This window comes from Haemorhous mexicanus, chromosome 1, assembly GCF_027477595.1.
Source record: "Haemorhous mexicanus isolate bHaeMex1 chromosome 1, bHaeMex1.pri, whole genome shotgun sequence".
In the NCBI taxonomy this organism is placed as follows: Eukaryota; Metazoa; Chordata; class Aves; order Passeriformes; family Fringillidae; genus Haemorhous; species Haemorhous mexicanus.
This window is the reverse complement of record NC_082341.1, coordinates 66,758,385-66,772,016: the sequence shown is the minus strand read 5'-3', so window position 1 is coordinate 66,772,016 and position 13,632 is coordinate 66,758,385. Positions and strand designations below refer to the sequence as shown.

The 13,632-nt window shown below is 46.5% G+C and overlaps 1 protein-coding gene across 1 annotated transcript in view; it reads right to left on the bottom strand.

The window, feature by feature from the left end:
- The window catches only part of GFOD1 (Gfo/Idh/MocA-like oxidoreductase domain containing 1), a 69,371-nt gene extending 56,942 nt beyond the window's left edge, over window positions 1-12,429 (bottom strand). Inside the window, exon 1 of the mRNA XM_059852194.1 lies at window positions 11,870-12,429. Coding sequence (XP_059708177.1) covers window positions 11,870-12,122 — 253 coding nt within the window. The 5' untranslated portion in view covers window positions 12,123-12,429. The remainder of the gene's footprint in view (window positions 1-11,869) is intronic.
- Between the last annotated feature and the right edge of the window lie 1,203 nt (window positions 12,430-13,632).

Sequence of the window (13,632 nt, the reverse complement as noted above, 5' to 3'; positions counted from 1 at the left end):
GAAATGTTTTCTAATGCCAATTTATTTATTTACCAGCTTGTTGAAAAGCACTAACACACATATCTACTAGAAAGACATCATTCATGATTCTTACAGTGCAATTCCATCTAGTGCAAATTCCCTGTAAGCACAGGGAATAAATAGTACATGCAGCTCCAGTAACTACCAGCACCCTACTCACTTTCACCCAGCACTATCAAATGATTCTGCACAATGCAAGAGGCCATACACAAGCACTCTACAGGCTGAAAAAATGCCCAGATGTGAAATTACAGATATTTTTTGGTATTTCATTCAAGCTCTCCTAACAACAGCTGCAAATCTGAACTTGCTCATATCAGCTTGAGCTGATGCTCAAGGTTGTATTTGCAACCAACATTACAGACGTTTGTGCTTCTCTCTGTCTTCCAAAACAGCAGTTGCTCCAGCCAGCCCAAAAAGGCCCTGCCTGTTTGCTGAAGAAGGGGGTTTCCCAGTGTGCAGAGAGCCATAACAAATACTAAAGAGAAATTCCATACTTCATTAAAAATAAATACACAAGTCTCCCAGCTGCTGAGCCATCACTGCTCATAGTAAGCTGCCTTATTAAGATTTGGGTTTTTTTGTAGCACCTGTTAGATAAAGCTCCAACACTGGAAAGCTGATTACTGACATTAATAACCCACAAAACATTCAGTGCCTCAAACAGTCCTTGCAACCTGTGCTACGAGCTGCCCTGTATACATTAAAAAGGGACACCAACAAAAATAGCGGTAGAGGTTATTCTCCACTGTGAACCAGGTTACTCTGCACTCTCCCCAATCCTCTCTTCCCACCCTGATTCTAAAGTCCCTGCACAACCATCCAGGGAAAAGCCCCAACCAGAGTGACAGCGACTGGTCCTCCTCCAGCAGCTCAGACGCGCTTCCTGGGATGATCATCCTCTCAACAGCATTCAGCTGCAGCAGGTCCCACAGTCAAAGAGAAGAGCAGACCTCAGAGGCCTCACCTTCTGTCCCTGCCACCAGCTTCCACAAAAACTTCAGCCAGTCTCTTCACTTCCCTATGCCCTCTCGTCCCTGGTCTGTAGTTCTGGGCATCCTGGAGGATGAAACCACCTTCAGGAAGGCAGGTAAGTGTGATCTAATTAAAGCACACAACCTGTGTTACAGAGAATGGAAGCTCAGGACAGCAATTCTGAGGCTTAATTCTCATCAGACCACTCTTGCTCAGAGCAAACAGGAGTCTCACCAAACACACAAGAAGGGTATAGTGGAACATTTTTATCCCCGCCTGACATGTAAAGGGTCAGGTCCCTCTGCACACAGATGGAAGCAGGTGTGGTCTCAGCAGCTGCCAAAATATCTGTGTACATCATCAGGCTTTGTGAAGAATCACCTTCGCCTACGTGAACAAATCTATAATTTCAAACAACGACAACCACAGTACCATCACAATTAAATTCACATGACAAGCTGAGAGACAGCACTATAATCAAAGGCATAAATAAGTCTGCTAGACAGCATCAAATCTCACAAGCAAAGAGAACAGCATTCATGAGACAGAAGCAAGATGGCTTGTGAACACAATTTCCTCATTTCAGGCATACAGCGCATCAGAGTATTTTTTCCTAATGGCTATGTGGCAGGGTAAAAATTATATTAAAAATTACATTTCAGATCCATGGTTCTCTCAAGCTACACCAATAGTCACAGGCCATGTCCACACATACTTTGGCTAGTTTAGCAAAGATGTCACCCCTGCAAAACAAGCATCTCATGACACAGATTTTTAAACAGAATTCTTCAGCAAGATGAATTTAAAATTCAGGACACCTTCTCATGTATTCAGATAACACTGTATCCACAAACTAGTCTCAGGGAGTGTTGCTTAGCACTCTGCCTGAGAAGAAAGTCTTTATCAAAGCATCTCATACTGTTTAACCACAAAGCATCTTTCCCAGCACTAAACTGTCAAGTTCCTCCAAGGCAAGCACAGCAAGTCACAAAAGAGTTCTGCAAGCTCTGTCACACTCATTTAGCGATAGATTTTTGTAGGCTGTGGCTAAGGTATCTATGCACCTCTGCTCCAAACATTTTCCATCTTATTTTTTGTTCCTGTGGACGTGCTGCCATAAATGCTATAGAAACACAATTATATAGAGCTATAGAACTGCAGAGACATAGCTATATCTTCAGATTTTTTGATAAACTGGTACAAAAGCTGTTTGCAAGCAAATTCCTACCTACATGAATTACTGTGCCTTACAAATATTATCTATAAGCAATCAGTGATTTTTGTCTTCCAGAAGACTACTTGTAATCAAAGGTTTGCAGAACTATGTCCCAAGACTCCCACCAATCATTTCCTAAATTGACACAGATGCCTTTGCTGAGAGGACACTGATCTGCAAGGCCAGGCCCCTCTCCCTGAGGCACACTTGGTTTTTCTTTTGGGCCACAATGTGCTCTCAATAATGTCATCGTAAATTTCAACAATTTCCTTTGATCCAGTAGAGCTTTAATTGCATTTAGAGTGGAGCAAGCACGATCAGAATCAAAGCTTTTACATACAACTTTCAGGCACATTTCTGGAATTTATTTTGATGCACACAAGCTTAGCTGCAATTGTTTCAGATGTTCTCCCAGTTTTTTTCTTTCCCCTTTCCTATCCCCACATGAAACACTAACAGTTGCATTGTCTTTTATGAGCTGAGGAAGTAAAGGAAGGGAAGGGACTTCCAGGAATTTTTAATTTATATATTTTTCACTTTAACAGGTCTTTTTAGATTTTTATACATATATGAAACTATATGTACAGACACCAAGAGAAAGAATTTGGAGTACTGAGCCCAGCCCTTGGTTTCACATTTTTAAGCAACATCACTCCAGCACAGCAAGGGTAATTACTATTTTATAGTTCTCTCTCCTTGCTTGACTCCATTTGGATTTTGAAAAGCTCTCTATATTAAAGCTTCTCATTAGCCACGTGAAGCCCAGTACCCTAGAAACAGTATTTAATTCAACCATGCCCTCCCTTCTGGGCATTTCCTGGCAAAAAATTGCCAGTTGGAATAGCTGAAGACAGCCAAACATTCACTGCAAGGAAGTGCCAAAACAAGGGTCTTTATTGCTGATAAAAGCCATGGAAACATCAGAATGCAAAACAAAGGTGCTGCCTTTTTTTCACTTCCATCTGCTTCACTAAAGCTGTGACTGCTGCTGTGATGGAATTGAAGGCACCAGTTTTCACCCTGAGATAAACTCTAGCACGGTAGCAAATGACAGAAGCAATTTTACTCCCAGTGTTAAATCACTATGTTTACTCTGACATTACTACCCAGCAAGTTGCTCACACCATGTTCTCATTTTCTGTGCTCTTCACCATGCAGGAGTTAGGCCAGATAAAAACCAAACTTTTATCATTAGCCCTGGCTATGCTAAAACAAAGCATGCTATGGTCTATTTCTAAAGGAGAAAAGGGATAAACTCTCAGCCTCCACAATTCCCTATGACTCCTGCTACTCTGAAAGTCAAACCTGGGTATAAATAAGATCTGGTGTTTATGATATCCTGGATGCCAGTTCCACCACCTGGAAGTGCAGCTATCCCAAGCACCCAAGGACAATTACACTTACACTTGCCAGGTGGATGAGCCTTGTCTGACACGGGTGGTCATGGCCAGCTGTGCAGGGCAGCAAGGTTCATCCCCCTCTGCTCTTCACCACATTTTCAGCATAGCCAGCTCTTGAACAAGCACAGAAGTCTGGAGACCTTTGGGAGACTTTTGTTCAAAGGTCTCCAAACTCAGAATGACCCAAAAGCTGAACTGAATTCCTCACAGTGTCCATGACCCGTCTTTATGCAGAGCTTTATGCACAGCCAGACCCACACACCTAGAGCTGGACTGTACCTGTAACACAGATACACCCGTGCCAGCTGAGCACTCAAAAGATGGATGCAACTGACCACTTATGCCTGCACAGGAGCAGGAATAACCTGTACCACAGACAGGTGCCACTGTGCTGGCAGAACAGTGCTCATGCCAAATCACACCAGCTGCACTTCTAATGACCACACAGCACTTACTGCATTAAAGAAATCATACCCCCTTGCAGTCAAAATTACACTGGTACAAAAATCTACATGCAGACCAGGCCTTAAATCAATTCAGGAAACCTACACAAGGGATTGTGCCTCTTTAATTATACAGGCATTTAAATAAATTTGTTTAAATCAAGATTTAACACCTGAAATAATTTTTTTAAGGAGTATGGTTTTGTTATCTGCATGCATGCTGACCTTGCAAATGAAGTCACTGACTTTGACAGCTCACTCTTAGGAGCTCAGAGTTTGTTACATGGAAAATAAACAAAAAACTGTAGGGTAAACACTTCTGCTTCAGTGGTTTGAAGCAACAAGAACAATTCATAACCACTAGAAATAGTGCTGTGGCAAACAGGTATTAACAGTGGAGGGGGTTGTTGCACTGCAGTGGCCTGTGAAAAACACCCATCTTGGCCATCCTGGAAATTTAACTCCATTTTCACTCCTGGTGCTCTGCCATCACTACAGCACAATGGGCAAAAGCTACTGCACGTATGAAGAAAAGGACAGTAAGCTGCAATATGCTCTAACACAATTTACCTAGTTTTCAAACAAAAGCAGATAGAACAACGTGTTTAGTATCTTGCAGAGCTTTTAGTCTGCCTACATCAGGGGTTGTGCTCAACTATCCATGTCTGGAGCACACAGCAAACCTCGGTCACCTCAGGCATGAGAGGGCTTTAAGAAAAAAAAACCCAAACAAAAAAAAGAGAGAAAAGAGGCAACTCTGGAAGTTTGACAATCCAGTCATTTTATTTGTTCAACATATTTTCCCTTCTCTGCATTTACCTACATATTCTTCCTTTATTTATTATTTAGTATTCTTTCAAAATCTGGAACAACAGAAGCAGCTTGCAAGTCCTTGCTTTTATCTACCTGCACCACTGAACACTCAGCAACTCAAGCCCCTAAAACCAAGCAACAAGACAAAGACACAGAGGGATCAGAGAGCTCAGTACCACAGCAGGCCATCACAGTGGTGCCTCTCTGTCAAGAATGAAGGCACAAAGCAATGCAAGAAAGAATAACAACAACATCAACAATAATAAAATCTGTCTTCTGATGTTTCCCATGTGAGCTGAGTGAAATAATTTACTCTACACTTAAATAATTACAATACTTAGCCTGGGCACAGCTCTAGCAGTATAAATACAGCTTTTATCAATACCTTCTCACATCTTCTCATAGAATCGAGCTATGTGGCCCATTTTCTGTTTGTGCAACAGCACACATCTGCCATTTTAACAAAAATTTAAAAAACAGCTGCACAAGATATTGTCTATGTGATAATCACACAAGTGAAAAACGAAAAGAGATCCTCACTAGCACAGCCACAAGGCTAGACATGCACTCTACACCTTCAGCACCAACACCTGCTTCATTCATGGGAGGTGTTTTACTACTCCCAGCCCTTTTTTACTTTACTCACACTAGTCAAGTCTTCTTCAGCCATGCCAGAAGCCATGCCCCAGAGAGCTACTTACCTGTTTGTAACACCAAATCAAGGTATTTTTGTGCTGTTAATGCTGGTTTGTCACTGTTAGCACTGGCAAGGGTGCCCTGAGAGGACCTGTGCTGGACACAGCCCTGGTGTGCACCAGTCTTTGAAGAGATGAGTTTTCCCAGCACCAGTGATAGTAAAGAAAAAAAAAAAAAAGCTGCATTTACCACCACTGCTAACACAATGTAAGAGCAGAATAGCACAATAGTGTTCAAAGCACACTGAAATGATAAAGGTCATAAGGACTTGCCTACATAAAGATTTACCAAAAAAAGAAAAACAGACAGCAGCAGCCCTGACACACGCATTAAAAGGAAGATTTCTTTTCCAAGTATCACCCCCGACTATGGGCTCTGCCTAACAAAGCGTGACAGATCAAATCAAACACTGGCAGAGGTCAGCACTGCTCTCATTTTCTTCACTTCACCATGCCAAAGGTCCAAGGCCCCAGCAGTCAAGCAGATGAAGAAGGGTGTCTGTGCTCTGGCACATTTTGCCATTTAAATCACAGGGAGAAGTGGGGCTGCTGAGGGCCTGGGCTGCCCTTTGTTTCAACCCAACACCTACAGTGCACAGTGAAATCTGACTGCAGACAGTAACCTACCTACAGACTTGAGAGAGGCTGCCTTCCACATCTGCCCTCCTCCAGCTCCGTGGGCCAAGGCTACACCTGCAGGCAACCTGAGCAGATTCAGCCCAACCCACTTCAGTTGCCCACACTGGTCTGAAGACAGCATCCTGGGATCCCCAAGGCCAAGCACTCTGTTTAAATAGGGAAAAAATGCAGCAACACACGCTGACCTGACTGGACACAGGATCACAGTGGGATCTTCATATCTAGCACTGTTCAAAACCACCTCTTCCATCACAACTGACTGGTTTCTAGGCTAGGCAAATTTAAATGTGTCATCACGGCACGAGCTCAGTGCCCCAGTATTCCAAGTCTGGTCCACTCTGGCCTCCCAACCCCTCTACCAGTGTAACAATAGAACTGGTGGCTACTTTCACACAGAAGAAAGCAATTGGGAAAAAAAATGAAAACACACCTTTGATTTGAAGGTCATGAAGGAAACAAGAGGTGGGGGGTTTTCTGGTTTTTTATTATTATTTTTATTAGTTTTGTTGTGAAACCTGAACACTGGACTTTTTACCTCAACTGTCTCAGAGGCCCAAAATCTCTGAGGGAATTTTACAGGAATAATGCTGGCATTAAAGGTCTGAGAGAAAAAGGTCAACGGAAGAGTTAGATGCCATTTTCTGTGGTATACCTTCCTCACTTGAGTAGAAAGATGACATCCAGCCGACTGCCAGCAGGATCTTTGGATTGCCTTTACAATAAATGTAAAAAAAAGTCATCACAGCCTTTGCTAGCTCTGCTGATTAAAGATAGACAGCACTTCATCTGACTTCTTTTGCACTAAGATGACCATAATTCACATTTAATATGCCGCAAAGTCATCTGCCTTCCAAGCACAGGAGCTGAAAGGAGCTGTTCTGCTGAAAGTCACTGCTGTTAGGTCAAATTTAAACTCAATATTACAGGACAGAAATTACATTGCTATTAATAATAAATAGTCATGATAATGTTTTCCCTTAATAGGGCATCTCTGCCCCAAGAATCCTAATGCTTTATAAACTCTGGACTGAGTTTTATCCACTGCTACAACCCTAACTTCTGCCTGATTTGCATGGGTGCAGAGCAGTGTAGAAATTAATTAGAATTGCATCAGATCTGTAAATTACTTGACTGCAGCTTGATGTTCCTCCCACCTCAGAGACAGACACAGCAATAATACGGTCAGTGCTTTAACAAGGAGCTCTCACAAACACATTTTGGACAGCAGGCCTATACTGCATGCCTGTGTGGTGCCAATGCTTCCTGTGAAGGGGTGGGAAGGTAAGGATCTGAGCAGTACTATTTATGTTCCTCTCTAAATAAAGATGCTCCCTCATGACCACGATCAAGTATAGAAGAACTACCAATCAGCAAAAAACTTTAAGTGCTCCTTAAGAGGAGCAGCTTCTGGAGGGCTGGGAAAATCATACTCTGTGTAGTCCCCAGGCAGAATGGACTCCTACCATCCACTACTACAACATAAACATTTTAAAAACTTATGCTACATAGACATGGCTGCAAACACATGCAGTAAGTACTCAACACACAGCTCAGTGTTCCTGTCCTTAACTTGGGATGAAAGAGTAAGCTAAACAACTGTAAATAGAATCAAGGATAACATCTCCAGAGATATGCTAAACATCTGGTACTTGAGTCTTCTCAAAAGCAAAACATTTGCTCCCCAGAAACACAGCATGTGGAGCTCAGGAATAAGTTCTCTTTACCCAAGCTGACTTGAGGCAAACACCAAGAGGACCAGGCACATAGAAACATCTGTGCCTTCAAGATGAAATGTCACCAAGGTCTTCTCAGAACCACACGCAGTAAATCACTTCACCTGATGTGGCAGCTACTCAGTCTCACAAAGCAAGTGTTTCAGTCAGGATCTGAAGAATGTCATATCTAATTGACTGAGGAGGAATTACACTGGGAAAAGTCATGTGCTGACAGTTTTGAACTAGGTGGAGGCTCAAATCATACTGTCTGTACTAGCAGCTCTTCTGATGCTGGGCACAAATAGGCACTCAATAGGTGACATAGTTCATTCCTCTAGGCAAACTCATCTCCCCTGCCTGATCGGGCTTGGGATACAACTGTACTACTGAAGCATGCAGGGAGGGGAAAAGAGGTCAATTTCTAGCAAACGCACTGAATGTTTCAGTTCAGTGAGAAGGGAAACCACCCCTATTCAACAGCAGCATTATTCTCAATGCTTACCTTAATAATCACCCACTGATCTTTCTTGACCACCAAGCAGCAAGTCAGTCAGGACATCAGTGTTGTATTATGCTCCAGGAAGCAAATATAAAGCAATAATAAAAAAAAAAGAGCTCCTAAGTGAGCAGGGCAGACCAGGAGCAAGAAAGGGAAAAGGTCAATCAGGCCCATTTTGTAGAAGCAAACAAGGAATTTGATTCCTTTTATCCAGAAGTGACAGAGGTCATCAGTATTTTTCACAAAAAACACCACTGGTTTTATTTGTGCTTTTGGTCACTGTTCAAACCAGCCTGGTTTCCAATTCTCTCCTGATTTCCCAGTTGGTTGCAAAGGCTTGCCCAACATTGATCCTACTCCTAAAAAAACTACCATAGAGTCAGATGGAGCTCAGGAACCTGTTTCTAATAGAGATGGGCAGCGGAGGTTTAGAGGAAAAGCTAACAGGGCTAGTTTGAAGCTTTATTTCTCCCATTTTCTCCCCTCAACAGCTGCCAGGAAGCCACCTTTTGGGGACTTCCTCAGCTGGGGCATGTATTCATACATTTCTGTTTGAACAGAAGTTGATGGGCCACTGTGCCAAAAACACATGTCAAGCAGCAAAACATCTCCATGTCGGGTGCATCAGTGAAAACAAAACAACTGAGTCCTTCCTGCTGAGTGGCCAGAGTTAAACACAGCTGTGGGGACACCTGTTTCACCCCACCTTCACCTCTGGAGTCTGCATCAGGAATAGGCCAGACAGGACTTAATGTGCTGCAAATTCACAGGGTAAACTCAGCTCTAGATGGGTGATGGAAACACCACCAACTGCTTCCTTGGGCTTTCACTTTTTAATAATGAAACTTCACCAAATGACAACACAGCTTTGGGAAACAAGACCATTTAAAATAAAATATGGGTTCCAAAGAAAAGTTGGTCCCTGTCTCTTCCCAGGCCAGACATTCACTCTGTAATAGAGAAGCCAGATATACATGTTATTAACAAGCAACTCATGATTTCTCAACCTCTTCTACTGCAATGCAGGACATGATGTTTAGACGTCCTGAAATCTCTATCTGCAAAGCCTCTGGTATCCCCATCTATGTCCTAACACTAGCTGCTACATAATATTTTTTGTGTGAAATTTCAAGAGTAAGGAATGTTTTTCCATCATTTGCTTTCCTCAGTCTATACAACATTGCCCCTCTTTACCAGAGACTTCTGAATCTCCCACTTAATTGCAGTCTCTCCCAGAAACCAGAAAATCGATCGATTAAAGCAAAATAATCACTCCAGGGCACAGCAGTTCCCAAGCCATGAAGGGCAAGCAGGACCAGCAGACAGAGCTGCCAGCAGAGAGATACTCCTCTCAGCAGTTTGGGACCTGCTCTCTGGTTCCCTGTTCGCACCTACAAGAACATGCAAGAACTTTCATTGTTATAGACCCAATGTCTGTATTAAAAAAAAAAAAAAATTAAGAAAATTTACCTCTGAGATAACTGTGAGAGGAGTTATTTGTAGCCCAAGATATATTTCTTTTATTAATCTTTTAAGTAAAACACTATTAAAAATTTATCAGATGTTGCACATTATCATCTTGTAACCTGTTTTGTTCCTGTTTAATGACTATTCAATGCATTTTTACACAAAATTTATTACCCCTACAACACACAAATAACGCCTGCTTAGAATAGGGAGGAACCCCTTTAACTAGAGGTGAAAGGGAGCCAGGAATGGTGATATTCTAATACACAGAGAGAAAACACCTTTATTCCTCCTCTGGTCTGTTGCTAGCAGATTGCATCAGCAAGTTACCATTAACATCTCAGCTACATCAATTCACAGAACCATTCATGAATTGAACTCATGTTTGAGAACAGACTTTTTTTTCTTCTTTAATCTGCAAATACTCAGAGAAGGACAAAACATTATGCTAGGTATGTGTCTGGCCCTCTGAGAGAAAGCATACCAACTGCGTTTCTTTATTATTTCAGAAATGTTGTTCTTCTAACAGATACCTTGTGTCTGCCTGAAATCTCATGGGACTCTACCTCTAAGAGCACAAGGCAAGCCCGGACGCCTCCATGAGCAACACCTGCAGGAAGAGTGTGTCACAGGAAAACTGACACAATTGTCACCAAATTAATGTGTGTCAAATGTGGAACCTTGTTACCTTATACTGTCCTTTCTATTTGTTCTGTGGGATATATATTTCTATATTACAAATTCATTCACATATCATTCTGGCAAGCAAGTCAGGCTTCTGGTGCAAGTGTAGCATCTTCAGGAAAAAGTCAAGTGTATTATAAAAGAAAAAGCAAGTGTTCTGACTTAAAGAATAAGCATTTCCAAGTAGAGAAAGTAACACTGAGCAAAGATTCCAGACAAATGCCTACGCTGTACTTGAGGCAGGATTTTTTTGTTAGGTATTGACTTGATTTTCTTAATTGCATCATTTCAAATGGTGAAAACACTAGCTGGCTGCAATATTAGCAGCATTTGAATGGTGACTAATTCTAATGAGTATGCTAGTAACAATTTAACACTACGACACACCACACACATTTATGAAGCTGAGAGCGATAGCAATCACCCTGGCTCATAAATCTCCAGCTCTCTGCGATGACACCTCACAGCTTTTTCCTCTCATTTTCACCTTGTGCCACCTACATTTGAGGGGACAAATTAAAATTCCTTTACTGCAGAGGTGCTTCCACTTAAATCCATGGGAAAGCCAGTGTCCGAGGACCAGAGATCCCAAAGCTGGCAGAGTAAAGCCCAGACTTGCGCTCACACAGGAGAGAGCGAGATGCGGCCCGCTTTCGCACGCCTGAAACCAGAGCAGCTCACCACAGTGCATGCCTACTTTTTCAGTCCCTCCTTCCCTTTGTACGTGAGCTTCACTAAGCGTTTCCTCTGCTGTCACCGCTTCCTGCCTCCCTCTCTGGCTCGCAGCTGGGGTCCCGGGGGCAGCGCGGACACCCGCGCCCCCCGAGCAGCGCGGGCGTGATGCTCGGATCCCCGCTCCCCTGCCAAGCGCGGATGGGAACCGGCGGGCGGGATGGTTATTTCCTCCCTTTTACCGCGACTTTCTCCTTTTCACCACGACACGGGTGACACCTGCTCCCTCCTCCCGCACCCTCGGGTGTCAGGCCCGGCCCTGCACAGGCTTGCCCGAGCATCGCGGAGGGGCGGGTCCCCGGTGTCGAGGGACCTCGCCGGCGAGGACCGGGGATACGGGATGTCACACCGAGCTGCCGCAGCGCCATCCCCCGCGCCCCGCCGGTCCTCGGCCTGCACCCGCGGCTCGGCCAGCCCCTCTCCGGAGACACGGGGCATAGGGAGGAGGGCTGAAGAGTAAAGCGAAGGCAAAACTCCGCGCTGAGGGGGGGAGGTTCAATTCCATTCAGCCCGAAGCGAGCGCGAATCCCGAGCCCGAGGCGGGGTCGCCCCCCGGCCGCCCGCACTCACCCAGAGTCTTGACGGCGACCTGCCGGGTGAGCGGCGGCGGCAGGTTGACGCAGACCAGGTCGACGTCCTGGTGCAGCAGCACCTCGTCGATGCGGCTGGTGTAGAAGGGGACGCTCATCTCCTTGGCCAGCTCCTCCGCCTCCTCGGGCGTGCGGCCCCACAGCGCCTTCACGGCGAAGCCCTCCGCCTTCAGCAGCGGCACGATCACCCGCGCCGTCAGCCCGGTGCCGAACACCCCCACCCCGGGCAGCATGGCGGCGGCGAGGCGGGTGGCACGGCGAAGCGAGGCGCTCCCTCCTTCTCTCAGCGGGGAGAGGGAGGCAGCCCCCGCTCGATACCGCTACTGCTGCTGCTGCCGCCGGGGCCGGGACCAGCCGCCCCCCGCCTCAGCAGCGCCGCGGCCGCCGGCTGCCCCGCCATGCCCCCACCATCACACAGCGCCCCGCGGCGGCGCGGCGCTGCGCTCCCTTCGGCGGACGCGGAGCGCGCAGCGGCGAACGCCCTTCCCCGGGCGGCGGCGCGGGCTCAGCGCCGCTCCTCTGCCATGTTCGCCGGCGCCCGCTCGCCGCCGGGAGGGCGGCGCGTCGCTGTCACCTCCCGGGTGTTCCTGCACCGCCCGCACCGCCCCCGCCGCACCATTGGCGGCCGCCAGCCCCGGCACCGCCCCGCTGCCGGCACCGGCGCCGCGGGGCGCGCCCTGGCAGCGGCGGGAGCGCCCGCCCGGCCGCGCGGAGCTGAGCCGCCCGGGATGTAGGGATGCGGGGATGCGGGGACGCGGTGCAGACATCGCCCACAGGTGCGCTCCGCGGCACCGCCGGGGCTTGCCGTCCCCTAGGCAGGTCGGTATCGGGGCATCTCCGGAGACTTCCCTCCTTCCCTCACCTCTTCCCCCACGGGAGAAGTTCTGAGGGGTCGTGGCGATGGGGAGTCGTCGGAATCACGCTCCGGTGAAGGCACAGGAGAGCTGGGAGAACAACAGTGCGAGACCGGCGTGAGCCGGTCGTGCCCTTCGCCCTGCGGTTCGTCTCCTCCTGGGACGGTCCTCCAGAACGGAGATGTCGCAGAGCACGAGGGAAGCTGCCCTGAACCCCGAAAAGTGCCGTGCACGGGGTCGGATTCCAGCTCCACCACCTGTGCTTCCCACCACATCCACTCACCCGGGATGCCCAGCCAATATCTCCGCAACCCATCCCACAGTGGACTGTTGTACATTTTTTTCCCTTAGAAATACCAAGGCTCTTCAGCTTTACTGGGACATCGGTTCCCCTTTTTTTTCCTTGGAAAGTGTCAAAATGACAATCCCCTTCTCCATGGGTCTACTTACAAAGTTCAAAAACCATGAATTTGCTAAGGTGGCTTAGGAAGCTTTAGCTACTGTTGCTCAGTCCGCAGCATTTGTCCAGAGTTTCTGGAGGCCTGCAAGAAGCCCAGGCAGGGCAGTAAACGGACCAGGCACATAAATTTCTTGTGGGCAGGAATCATGCCTCCTTTGCAGACCCAATACATGGTGCTGTGCTCTAGGTCTGTCTCAGGAATGCCAGGTTTGCTGAAGGCGTGCCAGGGATTTCATAAGCAGGTACAAAGCTTGCAACACAACAAATAATAGAATCATAAAATTATAGAATGGCTTCAGTTGGAAAAGACCTTGAAGGGCGTCTAGTTCCAGCCCCCTGCCATGGGCAGGGACACCTTCCACTACATCAGGTTGCTCAAAGCCCCGCCCAACCTGGCCTTGAACACCTCCAGAGAGGGGACAGCCAGAA